Source organism: Bufo bufo, chromosome 4 (genome assembly GCF_905171765.1).
Source record: "Bufo bufo chromosome 4, aBufBuf1.1, whole genome shotgun sequence".
NCBI classification, from domain to species: domain Eukaryota; kingdom Metazoa; phylum Chordata; class Amphibia; order Anura; family Bufonidae; genus Bufo; species Bufo bufo.
The window spans coordinates 600775535-600801478 of record NC_053392.1 but is presented as its reverse complement, the minus strand read 5'-3'; the positions used below and the strand labels follow the sequence as shown (position 1 = coordinate 600801478).

The 25944-nt window shown below is 48.6% G+C and overlaps 2 protein-coding genes across 2 annotated transcripts in view; both read left to right on the top strand.

The window, feature by feature from the left end:
- Window positions 1-25944, top strand: part of LOC120999334 (zinc finger protein 436-like) — a 580871-nt gene that overhangs the window by 49804 nt on the left and 505123 nt on the right. The gene's annotated exons all lie outside the window — the stretch shown is intronic.
- Window positions 8917-25944, top strand: part of LOC120999549 (gastrula zinc finger protein XlCGF17.1-like) — a 41316-nt gene continuing 24288 nt past the window's right edge. Inside the window, exon 1 of the mRNA XM_040430523.1 lies at window positions 8917-8965. Within this exon, the coding sequence (XP_040286457.1) occupies window positions 8932-8965 (34 nt within the window). The 5' untranslated portion in view covers window positions 8917-8931. The remainder of the gene's footprint in view (window positions 8966-25944) is intronic.

Below are 25944 nucleotides of genomic sequence, written 5' to 3'. Positions count from 1 at the left end.
TGTGAAGAAAGTTAATACAAGGCACTTACTGATCTATTGTTATTATCCACATTGCTCCCTTTGCTGGCTTGATTAATTTTTCCATCACATTATACACTGCATGTTTCCAAGGTTACACCCCCCCCCCCTTGAAACTGAACGGGAAATGTTTTTTTTTACAGTATAAATCAATTTCTCAACTTCGGTTCATCTGAGCCAATACATTCTAATACTGTACAGAGCGCTTGTTCCATACAGTATTGAAACAATATTTTATGCAAATTGACTTCGAATGAAACATCCAAATTCGCTCATCCCTAAATCAAAACTTGTTAAACATGAAAGAATTCACACAGGAGAGAACCCATTTTCATGTTCAGAATGTAAAAAATGTTTTACCCATAAATCAAATCCTGCCATACATGACAGAAGTCATACAGGGGAGAAGCCATTTTCTTGTTTAGAATGTGGGAAACATTTTAACCATAAATCAAATCTTATTACACATGAGAAAATTTACACAGGGTAGAAGCCATATGCATATTCATGTTCAGAATGTGACAAATCACAACTTGTTCAACATAATAGAACTCACACAGAGGAGAAACCATTTTCATGTTCAGAATGTGGAAAGCGTTTTACCATAAATCAAATCTTGTTACACATGAGAAAAAGGAGAAGCCATATGCTTATTCATGTTCAGAATATGAAAAATGTTTTATCTATAAATCACAACTTGTTATACATGAGAGAATTCACACAGGGGAGAAGCCATTTTCTTGTTTAGAATGTGGAAAATCTTTCACAAATAAATCAGGTCTTGTTGCACATCACAGAATTCACACAGGGGAGAAGCCATTTTCATGTTAAGAATGTGAAAAATGTTTTACCCAAAATTCACAATTTGTTGTACATGAGAGAAATCACATAGGGGAGAAGACATTTTAATGTTCAAAATGTGGGAAATGTGTTAACCATAAAGCAGATCTTGTTAGCAGGGCCAGGACAAAGTTGTCACGGATGTACTGAGACATACGGACGTCCCAGCGACAGTGAGTGGCAGGAGATCTGTGACTGGCAACACGTGGTTTGATCTGACAGGTTTTCCTTGTGGATCAATAGGCGTCTGTGTTGTTTCTGGTAATGGCCACACCCCTTGCCTCCAGGTGTTGCTAATGTGGTCATTTTACCGTACTTATTTATAGTTGCTTCTCCCACAATGCTGTGCAGTTTATAGCTTCTGTGGATAGTTTGTGGTTGGATCTCTGCTGAGTTCCTGGTGCTTCCATAGCCCCTTTAAAGTTAAGTCTTTCCTTTCCCTTTTGTATTTAGTTTGGGTTCTGTGTGTTGCATTTCCCTATTGTTTGTATTAGGCCTGTAGGAGACTCCTGTTCATCCTTCCTTTTGGAGGAACAGGTAGTCTCATCCCTGCCATTAGTACCAGGGTCCTATAGGGCTAGATAGGACTCTAGGTATTTCTGTGTATAAACTCACCTACCTTTGGGGTCTGGTAATACTGGTAGTCAGTCAGGATTTTGGTTAGGGTTTTCACTAGGAGGTGTCCATCTTCCTTCCCTAGTTCTCAGGCCTGATTCCTTGTTCCCCCTTCCCTCCTATGCTCGGTGTGGTGTTTCCCTCCCAAAATGAATACAGGCCCCAGATTATCTCTGCATTCATACAATCCCCAGATAAGACCCCACATTTATACAGACTACAAATTCATACAGACCCCAGGATCATGTGGCCCCCCCATAATTTTTTTTTTTCACAGACAAATTGCTCCCCCCCAAATAGTCAAGTCGTATCACACATCAGAGAATTGACACAGGGTGAAGCCATTTGGTGCTATCAAATACATCCCCAACAAGATATCCCCACTGGAAGTCCATGTGCCAATATCCGGAAACTTATATAAAAATTGGAGCGCTCCAACACAGAAAGAAAAGGTCCGGAAGATCAGCCACCTAAATCGGTCAGTACAAGTCCACCTCTCGTGATTATACACTCCAGTCACATGACCAGATTTGAGATGTTGGTCTAATGATCGAGATGCAGCAGTGGCGCATGAGCTAAGTGGGACGCCAAACACTTGGATCGCGAAAAATACGAAAGATACTGTGAGTAAAAAACGTTCATTTGGATCGTGGGAAACACGAAAGTCACCGTGAGTAAAAACCAGATACTCTTTGTGTTTAAATCGAACATTTTCTGAATACTGAAGAACGATCTATTGAACGTGTAAATCGGATATCTTCCGAATATTGGAGAACGATCTATCATACGATTCTTTTGCTACATTACTTATAAGAAAATAAACCTAACATAAGGTTAAAGGAGACTAATACAGATACAAGAAATCTATTGTTTGCACAAATTACATTATAACCTTGGGTCTGTGCAGGACACTTTTGCTATTTCCCACCTAGGATTTTTGGTTTCCCCGCCCCCCCTTTTTTGGAAGTGTGTTTGGACTTTTTATTTGATTTTTAGATTTTTTAAACATTTTTAGGCATTATCTTAACCATTTTGTTGCTGCAGCAATTATTAAGGATCAACTATTGAGTCTCACTATATGTTTGTAGCAAAGTCTTGTCTGTTGGGACTCTGGCACACATGGCTGACTTTATGTTAGGCTGCCTTTCCCGTGACCCTCGCGTTCTACGCATTTGGCCAACACAGATTACTGGTTGTTCACCCTTCTCGACCCCCGCTACAAAGAGAACTTCTCATCTCTCATTCCTGTGGTGGAGAGGACGAACAAAATGGTGCAATACCAGAAGGTCCTTGTGGAAAAATTGCTCCAAAGATTTTCAGCTGACAACGCTGGCGGCAGAGTACGTAGTTCTTTGGCCAACCGAGGAGGGGAGATGAGGGGAACACACAGCAGTTCCAACAGGGGCAGGGAAACACTCTCTAAGGCCTGGGACAGTTTTATGACACCCCACCAGCACCCTCATCCTGATGCGTGGCCTAGTGTCACAAGGAGGAAAAAATTTTGGAAGATGGGGAAGGAGTACGTAGCAGACGTGTCAGCATCCTCAGTGATCCCTCTATGCCTTACAACTATTGGGTGTCCAAGCTAGACACATGGCACGAACTGGCGCTCTACGCCTCGGGGGTGCTGGCCTGCCCCGCTGACAGCATTTTGTCAGAGCACGTATTTAGTGGTGCTGGTGGCATAATAACTGATAAGTGCATCCGCCTGTCAACTGAAAATGCTGACCGATTGACTCTTATAAAAATGAACAAGGCCTGGATTGCCCCTGACTTCTCTACTCCACCAGAGGAAAGCGGCTGAACATAAAGGCACTCTAAATGTGGCTTTTATGGTGTATTGAATACACTGTATTCCCGTGCACCCGTTCCACCACTAAAAAGGGTATATGGTTCAATCTCCCTTTTCTCGTCCTCCTCCATCATATCAACATGCTTATTAGGCTGCCCTCGCTCCTAATGTTTCAGAGGGTCAGCTCAGCAGCAGGCTCTCACCCCTAATGTTTTATAGGGTCACAAGCAGGCCCTCGCCCATAATGTTTTAGAGGGCCACCAGCAGGCCCTCGCCGATAATGTTTTAGATGGTCAGATCAGCAGCAGGCACTCGTCCCTAATGTTTTAGATGGTTAGATCAGCAGTCCCTTACTCCAATAGTTTTTGAGGGTCACCAGCAGGCCATCAATCAATATTTTTCAAGGCTCCAGAGGATAGATCATCAGTTAAATGAAAGTGCAGAACCACTTTAAGTGATATACAGGTTGTATCGGAGTGCCTCTTGCTTGTAATTTTTGGCAGCACTTGCACTTTATATACGAGTAAATATACAGGAAATAATGTTTCCTAACACTTTTTCCTCTAAAATCAATTTTATCTTCGGTTTTGTGCGTATTATTGTCAGTCTGTAAAAGTGGCGTACTACTCGGACAACATTGTTCCCAGCAGCGACCTGGGAGTCCAAGATGCATCCAGACATCCTCCCCATGTTGTTCCCGAACCATTTCAGTGGTGTTTCCATCAACTTTTGACCTTTTTCCTATAATCCAGACACCTCCCCTCTTCAGAGCAGGGGCTGCCTGGTTTAATGCTCGGGTTCTCCCATTGACTTCCATTGTGCTCGGTATGTATTAGTAGTAGTGGTGGTAGGCCACAGTTGTCCCTGGCTTCAGAAAGGAGCAACATTATCATTAAGGAGAAGAGGATGAGATTGTGTATTGGAGTCCTCGTCTGTCACAGCAGGATGTACAGCATGGGTGTCAAACATGCGTCTGTACAGCATGGGTGTCAAACATGCGGCCCGCAATGAATATCTTTGCGGCCCGGCAGTCTAGTATCTCTGAACATGAGCGCGCTGCTATCGGCGCGCTCATGTTCTCTCAGCAGCACGGGGAGAAGGAAGCTTCCCTCCCCCTGTGCTGCTGCCGCTGCCACCAATGAGAAGAGAGGGGGGGGGGGGGAGGGGCGGGCGCACTGCGCCACCAATGAGGAGGAGGGGCGGGCGCACTGAGCCACCAATGATAGGACTATTCCCATTTGCCACACAGAGCGGAGCCCAGCGATGTCTCAGCACTCACCATTAGTCCTGGGCGCCGCTCCGTTCGCCTGCAGTGCTCCATTACTGTCTCCTCTCCTGCTCCACATGCCGCTGATTACTATCGGAGCGATGGAAGGAGACATCAGCTTCACTAGTGGGCGTTCCTTCTCCCTGCGCTGCGATTGGACAGCGCTACAGCCAGGAAGAAGGAACGCCCACTAGTGAAGCTGATGTCTCCTCCCATCGCTCCGATAGTAATCAGCAGCATGTGGAGCAGGAGAGGAGACAGTAATGGAGCACTGCAGGCGAACGGAGCGGCGCCCAGGACTAATGGTGAGTGCTGAGACATCGCTGGGCGCCGCTCTGTGTGGCCTGATAGTGAAAGTCAGTCTTTAACACAATACAGGAGGCGGGTGCCGGCAGCAGAATCGCATTGCCGGCACCCTGCCGCTGACAGGGAGCTGCGATCAGAGGCAGTTAACCCCTTAGGTGCCGCACCTGAGGGGTTAACTGCTGATCTGCCAGTACCAGCCTCCTGTATAAAGGGGTAATTTATCATTGGTGGTGCAGTGTGCCCCCCCCCCTCAACCCCCCATCCCATTAAAATCATTGGTGGCACAGTGCGCCAGCCCCTCTCAACCCCCTCAGTATTAAAATCATTGGTGGCAGTGGCCACAGGGACCTCTCCCCTCCCCCTCATTGGTGGTGCAGTGGCAGCTTCTGATCGGAGCCCCAGCTGTGTAAGCCTGGGGCTCCGATCAGTTACCATGGCAGCCAGGACGCTACAGAAGCCCTGGTTGCCATGGTAACATCCCTGATGCTGTGTGCACAAGGCACAGAGCAGCAGGGACAGTGTGAAGTCCTATTCACCCTGATAGAGCTGAATAGGACAAGGGATGAAAGATCCCAGGTTCTCGCCCCTAAGGCTACTTTCACACTTGCGTTCAGAGCAGATCCGTCTGAGACGGATCCGCTCATATAATGCAGACGGTGGATCCGTTCAGAACTGATCCGTCTGCATTATATTGTAAAAAAAATTTTTTTTTTTTTTGATGCGGCCCACATAAACTAAAATTTTGTTTTTTTGGCCCATGTTAGCCTTTGAGTTTGACATGCTTGCTGTACAGTGTTATAGGGTCATATGTGACTGATTATCTGCTTGTAATCTGCAGCAGAAGAAAACGCAGAAAAGCTGCAGATTAGAGGCAGATTTCATTCTCTGCACCGGACGGGGTTAAATCCGCAGCGGAAATCATCATCCTGCAGATTTATTATCCGCTCCACGGGTCGGTTTCTGCCACGTGTGACTGGGAATTACTAAAAGCTCATTCCCTTTGCTGGTTCTGTACAATGCTGCAGATTTACCGCACAGAAATCCGCAAAGCAAATCTGCGGCTGACCGGTCACGTGTGAACCCCGCCTTAGGCCTCTTTCACACGAGCGTGACGCATTGGCTCTGGATGCGTTCAGTGAAACTCTCACCATTGTGCAAGCAAGGTCAGTCAGTTTTGTCTGCGATTGCGTTTTTTTCCGCGCGGGTGCAATGCGCTTTGATGCGTTTTTCACGTGTGCGATAAAAAACTGAAGCTTTACAAACATCTCTTAGCAACCATCAGTGAAAAACGCATTGCATCTGAACTTGCTTCCAGATGCAATGCGTGTTTCACTGAAGCCCCGTTCATGTGTATGGGGCCTGCGTTGCGTAAAAAAAGCAGAATATAGAACACGCAACGCACAAGTGATGTGTGAAAAAAATGCTCATGTACAAAGACCCTTTAAAATGAATGGGTCAGGATTCAGTGCGGGAAACTCGTTCGTGTGAATGGGGCCTTATACTGCACTGCAGCCCTTATCTATGTGCTATATGGCGGAATTATTTCTATACTGTGCGATGGCTTAGCTTTTTTTTGCACCTGACACACCCTTTCCACTTTCACTGACAGGGCCAGGGGTGATGACGTTTTCACTGCCTGGTCCTGTCAAAGTGCAGAGGGAGCAGCAGTTGTACAGGGTGGGCCATTTATATGGATACACCTTAATAAAATGGGAATGGTTGGTGATATTAACTTCCTGTTTGTGGCACATTAGTATATGTGAGGGGGGAAACTTTTCAAGATAGGTGGTGACCATGGTGGCCATTTTGAAGTCGGCCATTTTGAATCCAACTTTTGTTTTTTCAATAGGAAGAGGGCCATGTGACACATCAAACTTATTGGGAATTTCACAAGAAAAACAATAGTGTGCTTGGTTTTAATGTAACTTTATTCTTTCATAAGTTAGTTACAAGTTTCTGACCACTTATAAAATGTGTTCAATGTGCTGCCCATTGTGTTGGATTGTCAATGCAACCCTCTTCTCCCACTCTTCACACACTGATAGCAACACCGCAGGAGAAATGCTAGCACAGGCTTCCAGTATCCGTAGTTTCAGGTGCTGCACATCTCGTATCTTCACAGCATAGACAATTGCCTTCAGATGACCCCAAAGATAAAAGTCTAAGGGGGTCAGATCGGGAGACCTTGGGGGCCATTCAACTGGCCCACGACGACCAATCCACTTTCCAGGAAACTGTTCATCTAGGAATGCTCAGACCTGACACCCATAATGTGGTGGTGCACCCTCTTGCTGGAAAAACTCAGAGAACGTGCCAGCTTCAGTGCATAAAGAGGGAAACACATCATCATGTAGAAATTTTGCATATCCAGTGGCCTTGAGGTTTCCATTGATGAAGAATGGCCCCACTATCTTTGTACCCCATATACCACACCACACCATCAATTTTTTTGTTCCAACAGTCTAGGTGGGATCTATCCAATGTGGGTTAGTGTCAGACCAATAGCGGTGGTTTTGTTTGTTAACTTCACCATTCACATAAAAGTTTGCCTCATCTCTGAACAAAATCTTCTGCGTAAACTGAGGATCCTGTTCCAATTTTTGTTTTGCCCATTCTGCAAATTCAGTGCGCCGATCTGGGTCATCCTCGTTGAGATGCTGGAGTAGCTGGAGTTTGTAAGGGTGCCATTTGTGAGTAGCTAATATCCGCCGAAGGGATGTTCGACTAATGCCACTCTCCAGTGACATGCGGCGAGTGCTACGCTGTGGGCTCTTGCTGAATGAAGCTAGGACAGCCACTGATGTTTCTTCATTACAGACAGATTTCATGCGTCCACATTTTGGCAAATCCAACACTGAACCAGTTTCACAAAACTTAGCAAGCAGTTTGCTAACTGTAGCATGGGAGATGGGTGGTCTCGTAGGATGTCTTGCATTGAAATCTGCTGCAATGACCCGGTTACTGCGTTCACCAGACATCAACACAATTTCTATCCGCTCCTCACGTGTTAACCTCGGCGACATGTCAATGGCTGTAAACAAAGAGAAACTTGTAAATAACTCATGAAAGAATAAAGTTACGTTAAAACTAAGCACACCATTGTTTTTCGTGTGAAATTCCCAATAAGTTTGATGTGTTACATGACCCTCTTCCTATTGAAAAAACAAAAGTTGGATTCAAAATGGCTTACTTCAAAATGGCCGCCATGGTCACCACCCATCTTGAAAAGTTTCCCCCCTCACATATACTAATGTGCCACAAACAGGAAGTTAATATCACCAACCATTCCCATTTTATTAAGGTGTATCCATACAAATGGCCCACCCTGTAGAGAGAGCAGAGCCTCTAGGTGTAACAGTAACGCCCCTGTTGCTCCTAGAGGCTCATTTGCATATATTAAAACATTATTTTTCGCACATATGAACATGGGATCAAAACAGATGTCTTCAGCTGCCAAGCGCACATGCCTTTGAACTGAAACATGGAGGAACTGCCTTGATACACTTTATTATCTCCCCCAGTGTTTCCTCTTCTTCTCTCCAGTAATTGTATTTTACATGGGATTTTCTATGATTTTACATCGGTTCATCTTCTTTCCATTCAGGTTCCTACAATATAGGATCCGCTCAGCGTATATCTCCTATATAAGATCATTCTCCTGATTGACCCTTCAAGGATGGATAGGGATGGGGACAAGATGGCAGAGAGTATAATAAATCTCACCCTAGAGATCCTCCTCCGGTTTACTGGAGAGGTGAGAGGTTCTGATGATGTCACATTACATCATTTTCTCTATGTTACTAACAGATGGACCTGAGCCCAATATCCAGGCCGACACCTCACATCCCGATACATGAGAAACTCAACATAGAGAAGATCCTAGAGCTCACCAACAAGATCATTGAGCTGCTGACTGGAGAGGTGACATTGCTGGGAATGCCGGGACATTATACAGTAACGCTATGAAGGGATCTGGGTGATGACTGTATCATTGTGTTGTCAGGTTCCTATAAGGTGTCAGGAAGTCGCCGTCTATTTCTCCATGGAGGAGTCTGAGTATTTAGAAGGACATAAAGATCTGTACAAGAACGTCATGATGGAGGATCACCAGCCCCTCACATCATCAGGTAATAGACATGACTAAATATACATGTCCTTTCATTATTTATATGTAAGGAATTGATGAGGGGTGTAGCTAAAGGCTTATGTCACGATCAGTGTTTGTGTTGGAGGGGGGGGGGGCTACTTCACACTGAACATAGGAGGGAAGGGGAACAGTAACTAATCCGGACCCTGACTACCTATCAATATGAATAGACCTTGAAGGTAGGAATGTTCATAAGCAGGATACCTAGGCTCTGATTTCCCTATAAGGCCCTGGAATAAGTATAGGACCAGAGACAACCCATTCCTCCACAGATGGACAAATGGAAGTCTCTGTCTCAGGCCCAGATACAACAGGGAAAATAACAAATACAAACAAACGCGACACTTAACTTCTGTAGAGATAAAAGAACAGGAACACCAGAGAGGATCTCGCACCAGCTCAGCCAAACTCAAATAAAGATATCAACCGTATAGTCAGAAGGGTGGGTCAGACTATAAAGGGTAGAAGTGATGACCACTGAGCAACAGCTGAGAAAAGGGAAGTGGTCATTAACCCGATCAACATTGAATCAAGAGAAATCAAGGAGGCTGTTAGATTCCTCCACGCTCAGCCAATACCCTTGATTTCCTGACATCAGTCACCTGAGGGACCATGACAGCTTATGGGTCTTAGTGCAAGAGTTCATCTTGGGTAAAAATTAAAATGGCACCCCCTCCTCCCATGCCAAATTCTTACCTAACCCCTTCCCTCCAGCCCTACTGTTAAATACATACTTGGAAAACAGTACACACAGCGCTACAGAACATACAGGGTAATACAGCACCACATACCTCTTACATCCAGTGATGTCCCCTCTGATGTAGATGTTCTCTTTCCTTATCTTCTCCATTCAGACCAGATGATGATTTCTTTCAGTCATTCTTGTCTCTGCAGAGTTTAACAAACAGACATCTTGGTTTCCTACTTTTCCATTCTCCTCCACACATTCTGAACACTCCGTCCTGCCACCCCCAATACTGTGCATGCTGCGCCTCCTAATACTATACTGCAGAAACAGTCCCCAATTAAAATACTAGTACCACACAGATAGTGCCCCCAACAATAATTACTGGCACACAGTGCCCTAAAAAATAACTGTGCCTAGCAAATAGTGTAAACATAACGTCCCTCAAAAGTAATTGTGCTAAGTTGATACTGTGCCAGGGTGCCCCCCACAGTAATAGTGCTCCTACTAATAGATATAATTTTCTGCCAGAGTGCACTTAGTTTTAACAGTGCCCCCATTAGTAATAATGCCCATACTAGTAATCATGTTTCCCATAGTCCCACAGTACTACTTCTCCTTATTATATGTGCCCGTACACAAAAACCCCATTAAAATGTGTGCCACTACAAAAATACCCCATTATAATGTATGCCAGTACATAAATCCCCCTTACCATATTTTTCGCCCTATAAGACGCACTTTCCCCCCAAAAAAAAGTGTGTGTGGGGGGGAAATGGCAGTGCGTCTTATGGGGCGAATACTGCCATTTACACTTATACATCGCCGACCGCGATGCTGCACAGCGCGGCCGGCGGTGTATCAGCAGGAAGGGAGGAGGGGTGGGGGCCGGCATCTGGTGTTGTAATGGAAGCGGGGCCCGGTGCAGTCACTGTATTCTATTACACCGGGCCCCGCTCACTGTAGTATTAATAGGTAACATGTAGGCATGGGCGCTGTTCCTATGCAGCATAGAGAAATCCATGTAGTACGGTACTCACTTGAAACTCCTGTAGGCAGGCCGGGCGGGCGGCGGCAGCGTAACGTCATTCACTACGTTACGCGCCTGCTCCGCCTGCTTCATTCTTAAAGTGAATGAGATCCATTGCCGCGGACAAGGACGTTGTTGTATCCCCCAAAAACAGCAGGGTGTCGTCTGCATACATCGCTATTTTGTTACGTACAGTACCGTAACAGAGCCCCTGTATAATGGTTCTATCGCCAGTGCGAATAACAACGGCCACAGAGGACACCCTTGTCACCCTTTGTAGTTTGAATCTCATGGACACACCCCCATTCATATTTTGAACAACTTACAAAATAACAGTCTGACGCACAAGCTACAAAGGTGTCAGTATTCCTGTTTCTGCCCAAAACAACCCCGCAGGAGGGTGTAACAGTTCACAAATCGGTGGAGGACGCGGGCAGACGGATCCCTGCCAGATACCATCCATCTAGCAACTTTAATTGCATTGCATCTTCTCATCCAATACGATGGAAGACTTGGTGTTGAGGTTTGCACAAGCCTGTGCAACCCAGCAAGACGCAAATGCAGTCCAGCGAGAGACTAATGCCAGACATGAAAAGGCTTTGGCTGCCCAGCAGGAGGCGCAGCAGGAAATTGTACGTCTGTTGAGTACTCAGGTGACAGCACTAGCTGAGGCCGTGGAAAGACACAGGCAAATGCAAGCTGAAGCTACTCGGAAAGACAGAGAAACTCTTACAGAGGTTCTGCAGCAGCTGGCGAATACGCGTCAGGATCGACCTAGCAATAGTGGGTTGGTCAAAGCAAGCCATTTTCTTCAGAAAATGACCCCACACGATGACGTGGAAGCGTTTCTGAATACGTTTGAACGTACCACAGATCGGGAGGCGTGGCCTAAGACTCAGTGGGTGGGTTTGGTTGCTCCGTTTCTAACGGGTGACTCTCAGAAAGCGTATTTTGATTTGTCTGCCGAGGATGCCCAGGACTATGAGAAGCTAAAGCTAGAAATTCTCCGCTGTTTGGGTGTCACTCCTGCTGTGCGGGCCCAACGAGTGCACCGCTGGAATTAAAGGGCTTCTGTCAGCCCACTAAACCGTTTTTTTTTTTTTTGCTTAATAAACACGGTTTAGTGGGCTGACAGAAGCCCTTTAACAACCTAATAAGTCTCCTAGGTCACAGATGCTTGACTTGACTTTATCTGGTACGAAAATGGTTGCAACCTGAGATACTCACGGCATCCCAGATTGTCGAAAGGGTCACAATGGATTGCTTCCTGACAGTGCTGCCGTATGAGTTAAGAAAATGGGTCAGTCACGCTGATCCAAAGTCCGCCAATGAGTTAGTTGAGATGGTTGAACGCTACCTGGCGGCAGAGGGTTTTTTGGCAGGGGGGTCTGACCCCAAGAACTTGCCTGCAAAGCGGCGTCTGCCCGCAGTGGCGGGGAGAGGCGCCGCAACCTTAAATGCTGATGTTGGTTTGAAAACGTGGGTGAAGACCAACATGGATACTAGGCTGCTGTGTCTAGTGCTGGAGGTGCAAAGCCCGGGGGGATGTGGCTGCCAAATGTCCTGTCGTCCCAGAATCTATGGAGTGTGGAGCAGCTCGGCGCCTTTCCTTCTTCGCTCATCCAGCGTGTCTGACGTCTGCGCTGGCTCACATGGCACAGGTCAAAGTGGCTGGAAGGAGTGTCCAGGCCTTGCTGGATTCTGCGAGCCTCGTTACGCTTGTACATTCAGACCTGGTAGCTCCAGACCAGCTGAAAAAACAGTGCATGGGCGTTTTGTGCATACATGATGATGCAAAGAGTTATGGTACAGCGGTGGTCCCCATTGAGACTCAGTTTGTTGTGACGTCCCATGAGGTTGGAGTATTTAAATCCCTGATGCATAGTGTCATACTAGGACGGGACTTTCCTTTTTTCTGGGACCTGTGGATAGTCGAGTTTCCACCTCGAATTTCCCTAAGTGTGGGGGATGAAACTCCGACTAGCCTGCCTGTCTTTGGGGATTCCGGTTCTGAAGTCTCAGCCGGTAGACTGGCCCCAGTTCAGCCTGACCAGTTCCCCTTCTCTGTGCTAGTGGGGGAATCCAAGAGACCTCAAGAGTCTGTGGAAGAGTTACCTATGCCAGAAATAAACTGTTCTCAAGATAACTTTGGCACATCCCAACGTTGGCTCATGCTTGGGAAAATGTTGCTGTGATTAATGGGGTTACCCACAGTACGGGCTTGGAGAAGGTGTATCCTCACTTTGCTGTCAACCACGATCTTCTTTATCGTGTTGATAATATCAGGGGTGAAGTCGTAGAGCAACTAGTTGTTCCCAAATCGCACAGGAAAGTGGTACTTGACCTGCCTCATAAAAACCCCATGGGAGGACACCTGGCAGCTGATAAAACTCCACAACGCGTACTCCAGAGTTTTTTTGGCCTGGAGTGTTTGCAGAAATGAAACGATTCTGTACGTCTTGCCCAGAATGTCAGTTGACGTCCCTTGGTACTGTTACCCATCATTGAGGTACCTTTTCACCGGATTGCGATGGATTTGGTGGGGCCCCTGGTGAAGTCTGCAAAGGGACATCAATACATTCTTGTGGTTTTAGACTATGCCACTAGGTATCCAGAGGCGGTTCCTCTGCGGAACACGTCAGCTAAAACAATTGCCCGGGAGCTGTTTCATATGTTTGCTAGAACAGGCATTCCCAAAGAGATCCTGACGGATCAAGGAACATCTTTTATGTCCAACGTAATGAAAGGTTTGTGTAAGCTGCTGGGTATAAAACAGTTAAGGACATCAGTCTATCACCCTCAAACTGATGGGTTGGTGGAGCGCTTCAACACAACCCTCAAGTGAATGTTAAAAAGGGTCGTTGAGGCAGACGGGAGAGATTGGGATTGCCTGTTCCCCTACTTGATTTTTGCTGTTCATGAGGTGCCTCAGTCGTCTACTGGGTTTTCCCCGTTTGAGCTTTTGTATGGGAGACACCCCCGGGGGCTTTTGGATATTGTAAAGGAGTCATGGGAAGAGGAGCCCTCTCCCCACCGCTCCATGGTGGAACATGTTCTACAGATGCAGGACCATATCACAGCTGTAATTCCCATAGTACAAGAGCATATGAGACAGGCTCAAGAGGCCCAAAGTCGCATATACAATCGGGGAGCCTGACTCAGGGTTTTTCAGCCGGGTGACCGGGTCCTGGTTCTGGTTCCCACCGCGGAAAGTAAATTCCTGGCAAAATGGCAAGGGCCCTATAAGGTTGTAGAGAAAATAGGGGAAGTGAATTATAAAGTCCACCAACCCGACAAACGGGACAAAAATGCAAATCTATCATGTCAATTTAATAAAGGCCTGGAAGGAACCTTTAGTTTCTATGGCGTCTCAGTCCTACACTTCAGGGGGGAGTTACTGAGGTGAAGGTCTCGGAGACTCTGTCAAGGGCACAAGCCCAAGAGGTAAAAGAATTCCTCCTTAGGAATGCTGATGTGTTTTCAGAGTGGCCAGGTTGCACTCATGTAATTAAGCATGATATTGTTACAGATCCACAAGCTCGGGTTCGCTTGAAGCCATATCGCATTCCTGAAGCCCGCAGACAGACAGTAGCGGGTGAGATCCAGAGAATATTGGAGCTAGGTGTTATTGAACCATCCCATAGTGATTGGAATAGCCCTGTCGTGTTGGTACCAAAACCGGATGGATCCTTGCGGTTTTGCAACGACTTTCACAAATTAAACGAGATCTCGAAGTTTGACGCTTATCTCATGCCACGGGTAGATGAGTTGATAGAAAGGTTAGGTCCAGCCAGGTACATCACCACCCTAGATCTAACCAGAGGTTATTGGCAGATTCCACTTACTTCAACGGCCAGGGAAAAGACAGTGTTTTGTACTCCACAGGGCCTGTTCCAGTATGTGAGAATGCCATTTGGGCTTCATGGGGCCCGTGCCACCTTTCAGAGGTTGATGGATGAAGTCCTCAGGCCACACCGACACTTCACTTCGGCGTACCTTGACGACGTGGTGATATTCAGCTTGGATTGGGAAAGTCATCTTCCCAAGGTCCAAGCGGTGGTAAACTCAATTTGGCAGGCTGGTCTGATGGCCAATCCCAAGAAATGTGCCCTGTGCCTTGAAGAAGCACGATACCTAGGGTACATTATTGGTAAAGGCCTCATCAAACCTCAGGCTCAAAAGGTACAGGCAATTAAGGAGTGGCTTCAACCTTGCACAAAAAAACAGGTGAGGATGTTTCTGGGCATGGTAGGGTATTACCAGAGGTTTATTCCAGATTTTGCCACCATAGCTGCTCCACTTACGGACCTAATCAAAGGCAATAGCTCAGGGGGAATTTCTTGGAACAAACATGCTGAGGTTGCGTTTTGTAAACTCAAGGAGGTGTTATGCAGTAGGCCAGTTTTGATCGCTCCTGATTTTAAAAAAAAGTTTGTTGTTCAAACAGATGCTTAGGGGCTGTGTGTCACAGTTGGTGCACGGAGAAGAACACCCAGTGATATATTTGAGTAGGAAGCGAACCCCGGCTGAGAAAAACCATAGTATTGCGGAGCGCGAGTGTTTGGCCATCAAATGGGCTTTGGAGACTTTGCGATACTATCTGCTCGGCCGATGTCACGGGCCAAAGGTCATAATGCAAGGGTGACTCACTGGTTCCTGTCACTACAGGACTATAATTTCTCAGTGGAGCACAGAGCAGGAAAGCTGCAGGAGTCATGCCCCACTCTGACGATGTGCGGAGGTCGGCCAGGATAGCAGCACGAGTTTAGTATTTGTTTTGGTGCCGTGCTGGATCCGCCTCTCATCAGGTGCACTGGGTGGAGTCATTAGTTTAAATGGCTTCCAGCTAAGTGCTCTGAGTGGATTATACTGATCATTTGGGTCTGGGAAGTTTGGAGGAAAGGTTGGCTGTCAGTTACTGCTCTCAGAAGATAAGTGTCATTTCTAGTTTGGTTATTTGTGTCATCTTTCCCACCCAGGTTCTGTGCGAGCAGGCTGCTCCTATCTCCCCACTTCACCATCTCAGGGAGTTCAGGGTTTTGTCAGTCCAGGCTGGAGGACACAGCACACCTACCTTCAAGGTCTGCCTGTGGGCTGAGCAGTGCAGGGAAAGAGGTCAGGGATTTACTAGGAGGTGACCCTTCCCCTGTCTCTCGTCCAGAGCCTGGTTGGTGTGTTTTCTTTTATACTGAGTGCACGTCCGCCGTGACATTATAATCCGCCATACTGTGACTGCCATTGCTCAGAGTTTATGTGATGTCGTCAATTGATGCACTGGTTGACCGCATGCAGGGTTTGTCCCTGGAGGTTGCGGATCTGCGTAGTTCGGTCACACAGTTTCAGAGGGTGCTGGCTTCAGGTACAGGTCAAACTGTTGGGGAGCCTAAAGTCGCTCTTCCTGAGAAATTTGCAGGGGGTACTGATGATTTTTTCCGTTTCAAAGAGTCATGTTATTTGTACTTTCGATTGTGCCCATTTTCATCAGGTAATGAGGATCAAAGGGTGGGTATCATCATGTCTTTGCTTAAAGGGGACGCGCAATCCTGGGCTTTTTCTCTGCCGCCCGGTTCTCTAGCCCTCCGGTCGGTGGAGGAATTTTTTAAAGCCCTGGGATTGATTTACGATGACCCAGATCGAGTTTCAATGGCAGAATCAAAATTACGTAACTTACTACAGGGTAAACATACTGCTGAGATTTACTGCACAGAGTTTAGGAGATGGGCTACTGAGTCGGGGTGGAACGACCCTGCGTTACGTAGTCAGTTTTGTCAGGGGTTATCTGAAAGGTTGAAGGATGCGCTGGCTTTTCATGAATACCCAGATACATTGGAGAACGCAATGTCTTTGGCTATACGTTTGGATAGACGTATCAGAGAGAGGTGTAAGGGTCCCTCCGTGCAGGGGATTTCTTCGGCGTGTGGTTTTGTTTCACCGGCTGTCCAGGGTGATATTGCTTGTTACTCTGGGGTAGGGGAGGAACCCATGCAGTTAGGTCAGATATCTTGCCATTCGGATAGTAGAGACTTTCGAAAAATGCACAATCTATGTTTCTATTGTGGGAAGAGGGGTCATTTTGTTTTTTCTTGTCCTTATGTTGTACCACAGGGGGAAGAGATAAAAGAAAAAAAGAAAAAAAAAACTCCCCTCACACTTGGTAGTATGAATGGTGTGGTGGAGCAGACTGGTATGCAAGTTCCCTGCAGTTCTCGTTTTCTCCTTTCAGCTATGGTGGTGCTAGAGTCTAGAGATGTGTTTGTTGATGTTTTTCTTGATTGTGGTGCTGGGGTAAATTTAATTGACTTCCTGTTTCTTCAGGGTCTGGGACTAAGTACTTGCACGTTAGAGAACGAGATTCGTATTTTTGCTATTGATTCTTCCCCTCTTTCTCAAAGGAGCCTTACTCACGTTGTTCATGGTATTCATTAAGGGTGGGTGATTCACATGCAGAGATTATTTCTTGTTTCGTCATGAAGGATTTGCCAGCTCCAATAGTTTTGGGGTTGCCATGGTTGTCTAGACATAATCTAATTATAGACTGGCAAGCGAGACAAATCATTGGTTGGAGCAAGTTTTGTTCGGATAATTGTCTTGTCACATTTATTTCTGAAGTGTCCGTTACGGCCTTGCCTCAGTATCTCTCGGATTTTTCGGACGTCTTTTCGGAGGGTGGGGCTCAGGAATTGCCCCCTCATCGTGACTATGATTGTCCAGTGAATCTCATTCCGGGGGCTATGTTGCCTAAGTCTCGGCTCTACAACCTCTCTCAACCCGAGAGAGAGGTCATGCGAAAGTATGTAGCCGAGAGTTTGGCAAAGGGTCATATTAGACCATCTAAGTCTCCAGTGGCTGTAGGTTTGTTCTTCGTGAAGAAGAAAGATGGATCACTGAGACCGTGTTTGGATTTCCAGGAGCTGAACCGTATTACAGTCCGGGATCCATATCCCCTGCCTTTGATCTCTGATCTTTTTGATCAGATTGTTGAAGCCAAGGTGTTCTCCAAGTTGGATTTGAGAGGAGCATACAATCTGATCAGGATCAAGGAGGGGGATGAGTGGAAAACGGCCTTCAATACGCACGAGGGTCATTTTGAGAACCTGGTAATGCCTTTTGGGTTGACGAATGCGCCAGCGGTATTTCAGCTATTCGTCAATGATATTTTTCATCACTTGGTGGGGAGGTTCGTAGTAGTCTACCTAGATGACATTTTAATTTATTCTCCTGATCTGAAGACCCATCAGGATCATGTGAGACAGGTTTTGACGATCCTTCGGGAGAATAAGTTATTTGCCAAATTGGAGAAATGTTTGTTTGCGGTGCAAGAGCTTCCATTCTTGGGATACATGCTTTCTGATTACGGTTTTCGTATGGACCCCGAAAAGGTCTGGGCGGTTCTGGAGTGGGACCGACTGGAGAATCAGAAAGCTTTGATGCGATTTTTGGGGTTTACGAATTATTATAGAAAATTTATTTTTAATTATTCCACGCTAGTCAAACCTCTTACTGATATGACCAAGAAGGGCGCTGATGTCTCTGTCTGGTCGGATGAGGCATTGCAGGCCTTTTCGGCTATTAAGGAGCGTTTTGCGTCTGCTCCCATTCTGGTGCAGCCGGATGTATCTCAGCCATTCGTGGTTGAGGTTGATGCATCAGAGGTGGGGGTTGGGGCGGTGCTTTCGCAGGGTCCTTCTCCTGGCAAGTGGGTCCCGTGTGCCTTCTTCTCCAGGAAACTCTCGGTCGGTGGGGGGGAATTATGATGTTGGAGATAGCCAACAACTCCCTATCAAGTTGGCCTTTGAAGAATGGCGTCACTGGTTAGAGGGGGCGTCTCACCCCGTTACTGTGTATATAGACCATAAGAATTTGGCTTACCTGCAATCTGCCAAACGTCTGAACCCTAGACAGGCCAGATGGTCATTGTTTTTTACCAGGTTCAATTTCGTGGTTACCTTTCGCCCAGGGGTCAAGAACGTCAAGGCAGATGCCTTGTCTCGCAGCTTCCCTGGGGGAGGTGATTCAGAAGATCCGGCGCCGATTTTGGCGGATGGAGTGGTGGTCTCCGTTCTGTACCCTGAAATAGAGATGGAGGTATTGGAAGCTCAGGAGGGGGCTCCCGGTTCGTGTCCCCCAGGGAGGTTGTTTGTTCCTGAAGGCCTACGATACATCCTGGTCGTAAGTCCACCTGTGTTCTGGTGTCCCGGAGGTTCTGGTGGCCAGGGTTGCGTAAGAGTATTGAGAATTATGTGACAGCTTGTGAAACCTGCGCTTGGTCAAAGGTGGCTCATACTCGACCGCCTGGTTCACTTCTCCCATTGTCTATTCCATCTCGTCCTTGGACGCATTTGTCCATGGACTTTATTACGGACCTGCCGAGTTCCTCCGGGAGAACAGTGATTTTGGTGGTAGTCGACCGTTTCAGTAAAATGGCTCACTTTATTCCACTAACAAGTCTGCCTAACGCTAAGACTCTTGCGCAGATTTTTGTGGATAATATTGTGAAATTGCACGGTGTTCCTTCGGATGTGGTCTCTGATAGGGGCACGCAGTTTGTCTCCAGGTTTTGGAGGGCGTTCTGCTCTCGACTTGGCATTCAACTTTCTTTCTCGTCGGCTTTTCATCCACAGTCAAATGGTCAGACGGAGCGTACCAATCAAAACCTGGAGACCTACTTGAGGTGCTTTGTGGCTGAGAATCAGGAGGACTGGTCCTCATTCTTGTCCTTAGCAGAATTTGCATTGAATAACCGTAGGCAGGAGTCCACGGGTAAGTCGCCATTTTTTGCCGCATACGGTTTCCATCCTCAGTTTGGTACCTTTTCTGGGTCTCGTTCCTCCGGGATGCCAGAGGAGGAGAGATTCTCTTCTGCCTTGTCCTCTATCTGGCGGAGGATTCAAGGGAATTTGGAGAGGATCAGTGAGAGGTATAAACGAATGGCTGACAGGAGACGTGTGACTGGTCCGGACCTGTGTGTGGGTTATCTGGTGTGGTTGTCCACTAAAAATATCAAGTTGAGAGTGCCATCTTGGAAACTGGATCCAAGATTTGTAGGTCCGTATAAAATTTCTGCGGTGATCAATCCTGTGGCGTTTCTGCTGGATCTGCCGTAGACTTGGAGGATCCATGACGTCTTTCACAAGTCTTTACTAAAAAAAAAATGTTAAACCGGTGGTACCATCGCCATTGCCTCCTCCTCCTGTTCTAGTCGAGGGAAACTTGGAGTTCGAGATCTCCAGGATTCTCGACTCGAGGTCACCCGTAGAAGGGGGGGTGTCATGGTCTTACCTGCTTGCTGCTCTCCTTCGTTTGACATGTGCTGGCGGCCATCTTGGTTTTCTGGGTTTCTTGTAGCCTTCCACCCTGCGGCTCCTCCTTCCCCTGGGAGGAGCTGGATGCCTAGCTCATATATATAGGAGGTCTGTGGCTTCAGTTCCTTGCTTGGTCCTCTTGTGTTCACATGCTTCTAAGACTGCTGCTGCTTCTGGTTCCTGATCCTGGCTTCGTCTGACTACCCTGCTGGTTCCTGATCCTGGCTTCGTCTGACTACCCTGCTGGTTCCTGATCCTGGCTTCGTCTGACTACCCTGCTGGTTCCTGATCCTGGCTTCGTCTGACTACCCTTCTGGTTCCTGACCTCTGGCTTCGCAAAGACTCTGCCCGGTTTCACCATCCGTTTGGACTTTTGCTTTACAGCTTTATTTTCAATAAAGCCTTCTTATTTTCACTTATCTCTTGTTGTACGTCTGGTTCATGGTTCCGTGACATTAGGACCAAGCCATGAATTCTGACGGTACAGGGCCATCCTCGCTACCCGCGCTGGTTGCCAGACTTGATCAGCAGGATCACCTGTTGGGTCGGTTTGCTGTGGCGTTGCAAACCCTGCTTGAACGCACGGCTCATTTCACTCCCATTGCCGATGGGTCGGTTGTCGCTCCTGGGCTCGCTCCTACTGCCGCTCCGGTTGTTGCGCCAGAGTCTACCCCGACACCTGTTGTTGCGCCTGCGGTGTTTCGGGGTATGACCGGTTCTGCCCCTCTTCCACAGCGCTTTGGGGGAGAGCCAACTCAGTGCCGAGGTTTCCTTAACCAGGTGGGCATTTATTTCGAGTTGCTGCCACATGCCTTTCCTACTGAGAGATCAAAGGTGGGCTTCTTGATCTCGCTGCTCTCGGACAAGGCCTTGGCCTGGGCCAGCCCTTTATGGGAGAACAACAATCCGGTGGTTGCCGAGTTTTCCGGTTTTGTTGCTTCTCTTCGGAAGGTATTCGATGTGCCGGCTCGTGCTGCCTCTGCTGCGAAGCTCCTTATGTCCATCAGACAGGGTTCACGATCCGTAGCTGAATACGCCATTGAGTTTCGTACCCTGGCAGCAGAGGTGGGCTGGAATAATGAGGCTCTGGTCGCTGCTTTCTCTCATGGTCTCTCGGATGCCTTGAAGGATGAGGTTGCAGCTAAGGACCTACCAGTTGAGCTCGAGTCTCTTATTTCTTTCCTGATTTTGATTGACACCAGACTCAGGGAGAGACCTTCCTTTAAGGAGAACCTGCAGAGGTCTTCTAACAGATTGGTGCCTACGTTTGCTGTCCCACCCGTGCCTCCCTCTCCTCCCACGCCTCCTGGGGATGACTTGTCTGGGGGTGAACCCATGCAGCTGGGGTTTGCTCGCCTGTCCGAGGGGGAGAGGGCACTCCGGAGACGCGAGGGCCGATGCATGTACTGTGGTCTCGGTGGGCATTTTCGGTTGGCATGTCCGAACCGTCCGGGAAACGCTCGTACCCTGAGATCCTGTCGGGGGCAGATCTTGGGTGGAGTCTCCTCGTCCCCGGTTTCCCGTGTTGACAAACCACTGATCACTGTTGTCCTCTCCTGGGTCGGGGGCTCGGTGACGACCCAGGCGTTGGTGGACTCTGGTGCTGGTGGTTTGTTCATTGATAGTGTGTTCGCTGCCGCCAATTCCATTCCTCTGCAGGCTCGAGGTTCCCCACTGGCTCTTGAGGCGATAGACGGCAGACCCCTTCTGCCGCCACACGTGACTCATGAGACCCTTCCAGTGGGGATAGCCATTGGTGCCGTTCACAGAGAGTCGGTCTGCCTCCAGGTTATTTCGTCTCCACACTACTCGGTGGTCTTGGGGTACCCCTGGCTCCAGAAGCATAATCCGACTTTCGATTGGAGATCGGTCGAGATCCTCTCGTGGTCACCGCAGTGTGGGGCTAGTTGCATCCATGGGTCTGTCAAGTTGCTGTGTACTTCCTCGGACTCTCTGTTGCCTCCTGAATACGAGGAGTACCGGGATGTATTCGATAAGGTGCGCGCGGTTGCCCTACCTCCGCACCGCCCATACGATTGTGCCATAGAGTTACAATCTGGTGCCGTTCCTCCTCGTGGCAAAGTCTATCCACTGTCGGTAGCGGAGAATGAGGCCATGGAGGAGTACGTGAGGGAGGCGCTTTCACGCGGACACATTCGCAAATCTTCGTCCCCGGCAGGGGCTGGATTTTTCTTTGTGAAAAAGAAGGGCGGTGAGTTGAGGCCTTGCATCGATTACAGGGGTCTCAATCGCATCACGATCAAGAACGCTTACCCGATACCCTTGATTTCCGAGCTGTTCGATCGCCTTAAAGGGGCCACGGTCTTTACCAAACTCGACCTGAGGGCGGCATATAACCTGGTAAGGATCAAGGCGGGCGATGAGTGGAAGACCGCGTTTAACACCAGGACCGGTCATTACGAATCCTTGGTTATGCCCTTTGGGTTGTGCAATGCGCCCGCAGTCTTTCAGGAATTCATCAACAATGTTTTCCGTGACCTGTTGCAGCAGTGTGTGGTAGTCTATTTGGATGACATCTTGGTATATTCTGAATCCATGGAGGCCCACATTCTGGATGTCAGACGAGTGTTGCAACGGTTACGAGAGAACAAGCTGTTCGGTAAGCTTGAGAAATGCGAATTTCACCGATCCCAGGTAACCTTCTTAGGTTACATAATTTCCGCTGAGGGGTTCTCCATGGATCCTGAGAAGGTTTCGGCTGTCTTACAGTGGCCCCAGCCCAGTGGTCTTCGTTCCCTGCAGCGCTTTTTGGGCTTCGCCAATTATTATCGGAAGTTCATCAGGGACTTTTCCATGCTGGCCAAGCCTCTCACGGATCTGACCAGGAAGGGCAGTAATTCCCAGGTCTGGCCGCTCGAGGCCATCCGAGCTTTTGAGGCCCTAAAGTCCGCCTTTGTGTCGGCTCCGATTCTGTCGCATCCCAACCCTGGGTTGCCCTTTGTCCTCGAGGTGGACGCGTCTGAGACGGGAGTAGGCGCCCTTCTGTCTCAGCGTAGAACACCAGAGGGTCCTCTGCTTCCTTGTGGGTTTTACTCCCGGAAACTGTCTTCCGCGGAGTGCAACTATCAGATTGGTGACAGGGAGTTATTGGCCATCGTGCAGGCCCTTAAAGAATGGAGGCACTTGCTCGAGGGTTCGGTGGTTCCGGTTCTCATCCTGACGGACCACAAGAATCTGACCTACCTTTCTGAGGCCAAGAGATTGACACCACGTCAGGCCAGATGGGCTCTGTTCTTGTCTCGTTTTAATTACGTGGTCTCCTACCTACCCGGTTCCAAGAACATCAGGGCGGATGCCTTATCACGGCAGTACTCCGAGCTGTCCAGGGAGGAGTCGATTCCGACTTCGGTCATACCTCCGAATCAGATCCTGGCCGCCATTCGCACCAGCCTGACCTCTCCCCTGGGTGAGCAGATTTTGGCGGCTCAATCTGGTGCTCCCTCTGGGAGACCCAACGGCAGATGTTTTGTGCCTGAGGAGTTGCGCACTCGGTTGTTGCGAACCTACCATAACTCCAAGACCGCGGGGCATCCTGGAAAGAATCAGCTGTCCTGGGCTGTTTCACGTCTGTTCTGGTGGCCTTCCCTACGTTCCGACATCGCCGCATATGTAGCGGCATGCTCCGTTTGTGCCCAGAGTAAGTCCCCTCGGCACCTTCCGTTGGGCCTTCTGCAACCCATAGCCACCGGGGAGCGCCCATGGTCACACCTGGGGATGGATTTCATTGTGGACCTCCCTGCATCCCGAGGCCATACGGTCATTCTCATGATTGTGGATCGGTTTTCCAAAATGTGCCACTGTGTTCCTCTCAAGAAGTTACCCTCTGCACAAGAGTTGGCCACGATTTTTGCCAGGGAGGTCTTCCGGTTGCACGGTTTGCCTAAGGAGATTGTGTCGGATCGGGGGAGTCAGTTTGTGTCCAGGTTCTGGCGCGCCTTTTGCTCCCAGTTGGGGATTCATCTCTCCTTCTCCTCGGCCTACCACCCTCAGTCCAATGGGGCCGCAGAACGATCCAATCAGGCCTTGGAGCAATTCCTTCGTTGCTATGTCTCCGATCACCAAGACAATTGGGTTGACCTCCTGCCTTGGGCTGAGTTTGCCAGGAACACGGCGGTGAACTCTTCCTCTGGGACGTCTCCCTTCATGGCCAATTATGGGTTCCAACCTGCCGTGTTACCGGAGGTATTCTCTCCCCAGGATATTCCGGCTGTGGAGGATCACCTTTCCGTCCTACGTGCTTCTTGGGTACAGATCCAGAAGTCCCTTGAGGTCTCTGCGCAGCGCCAGAGACTCCAGGCTGATCGCAGACGAGCGCCTGCTCCTTCCTACCAGGTCGGAGACCGTGTATGGTTGTCCACCCGCAACCTCAACCTTCGAGTGCCCACTCCCAAGCTGGCGCCTCGCTTTGTTGGTCCCTTCCGAGTGCTTCGCAGGGTAAACCCGGTAGCCTATGCCCTTGCGCTTCCTCCTGGCATGCGGATCTCCAACGTGTTTCATGTCTCCCTGTTGAAGCCACTGGTGTGTAATCGTTTCACTTCCTCGGTTCCTCGGCCTCGTCCGGTCCAAGTGGGCAATCGTGAGGAATATGAGGTGAGCAATATCCTGGACTCACGCCTGGTCCGCGGTCGGTTGCAGTTTTTGGTCCATTGGCGTGGTTATGGTCCAGAGGAGCGTTCCTGGGTTCCCTCCGCAGATGTCCATGCTCCTGCCTTGCTCCGAGCCTTCCACGCACGCTTCCCTCAGAAACCGTTTTGTGCTCCGCGGAGGAGGGGCCCTTGAGGGGGAGGTACTGTCATGGTCTTACCTGCTTGCTGCTCTCCTTCGTTTGACATGTGCTGGCGGCCATCTTGGTTTTCTGGGTTTCTTGTAGCCTTCCACCCTGCGGCTCCTCCTTCCCCTGGGAGGAGCTGGATGCCTAGCTCATATATATAGGAGGTCTGTGGCTTCAGTTCCTTGCTTGGTCCTCTTGTGTTCACATGCTTCTAAGACTGCTGCTGCTTCTGGTTCCTGATCCTGGCTTCGTCTGACTACCCTGCTGGTTCCTGATCCTGGCTTCGTCTGACTACCCTGCTGGTTCCTGATCCTGGCTTCGTCTGACTACCCTGCTGGTTCCTGATCCTGGCTTCGTCTGACTACCCTTCTGGTTCCTGACCTCTGGCTTCGCAAAGACTCTGCTCGGTTTCACCATCCGTTTGGACTTTTGCTTTACAGCTTTATTTTCAATAAAGCCTTCTTATTTTCACTTATCTCTTGTTGTACGTCTGGTTCATGGTTCCGTGACAGGGGGGTACTGTCATGCCCCACTCTGACGATGTGCGGAGGTCGGCCAGGATAGCAGCACGAGTTTAGTATTTGTTTTGGTGCCGTGCTGGATCCGCCTCTCATCAGGTGCACTGGGTGGAGTCATTAGTTTAAATGGCCTCCAGCTAAGTGCTCTGAGCGGATTATACTGATCATTTGGGTCTGGGAAGTTTGGAGGAAAGGTTGGCTGTCAGTTACTGCTCTCAGAAGATAAGTGTCATTTCTAGTTTGGTTATTTGTGTCATCTTTCCCACCCAGGTTCTGTGAGAGCAGGCTGCTCCTATCTCCCCACTTCACCATCTCAGGGAGTTCAGGGTTTTGTCAGTCCAGGCTGGAGGACACAGCACACCTACCTTCAAGGTCTGCCTGTGGGCTGAGCAGTGCAGGGAAAGAGGTCAGGGATTTACTAGGAGGTGACCCTTCCCCTGTCTCTCGTCCAGAGCCTGGTTGGTGTGTTTTCTTTTATACTGAGTGCACGTCCGCCGTGACAGCAGGCCAATGCTGACGCTCTCTCCCGAACTCATTGTATGTTCATGGAAAGTGTCCGTACCCACGGGTTCGAACAGAGGGAGGGGGTATGTGACAGGGTGTCACAATGTTTGGCTGGATGGTGTGTACAT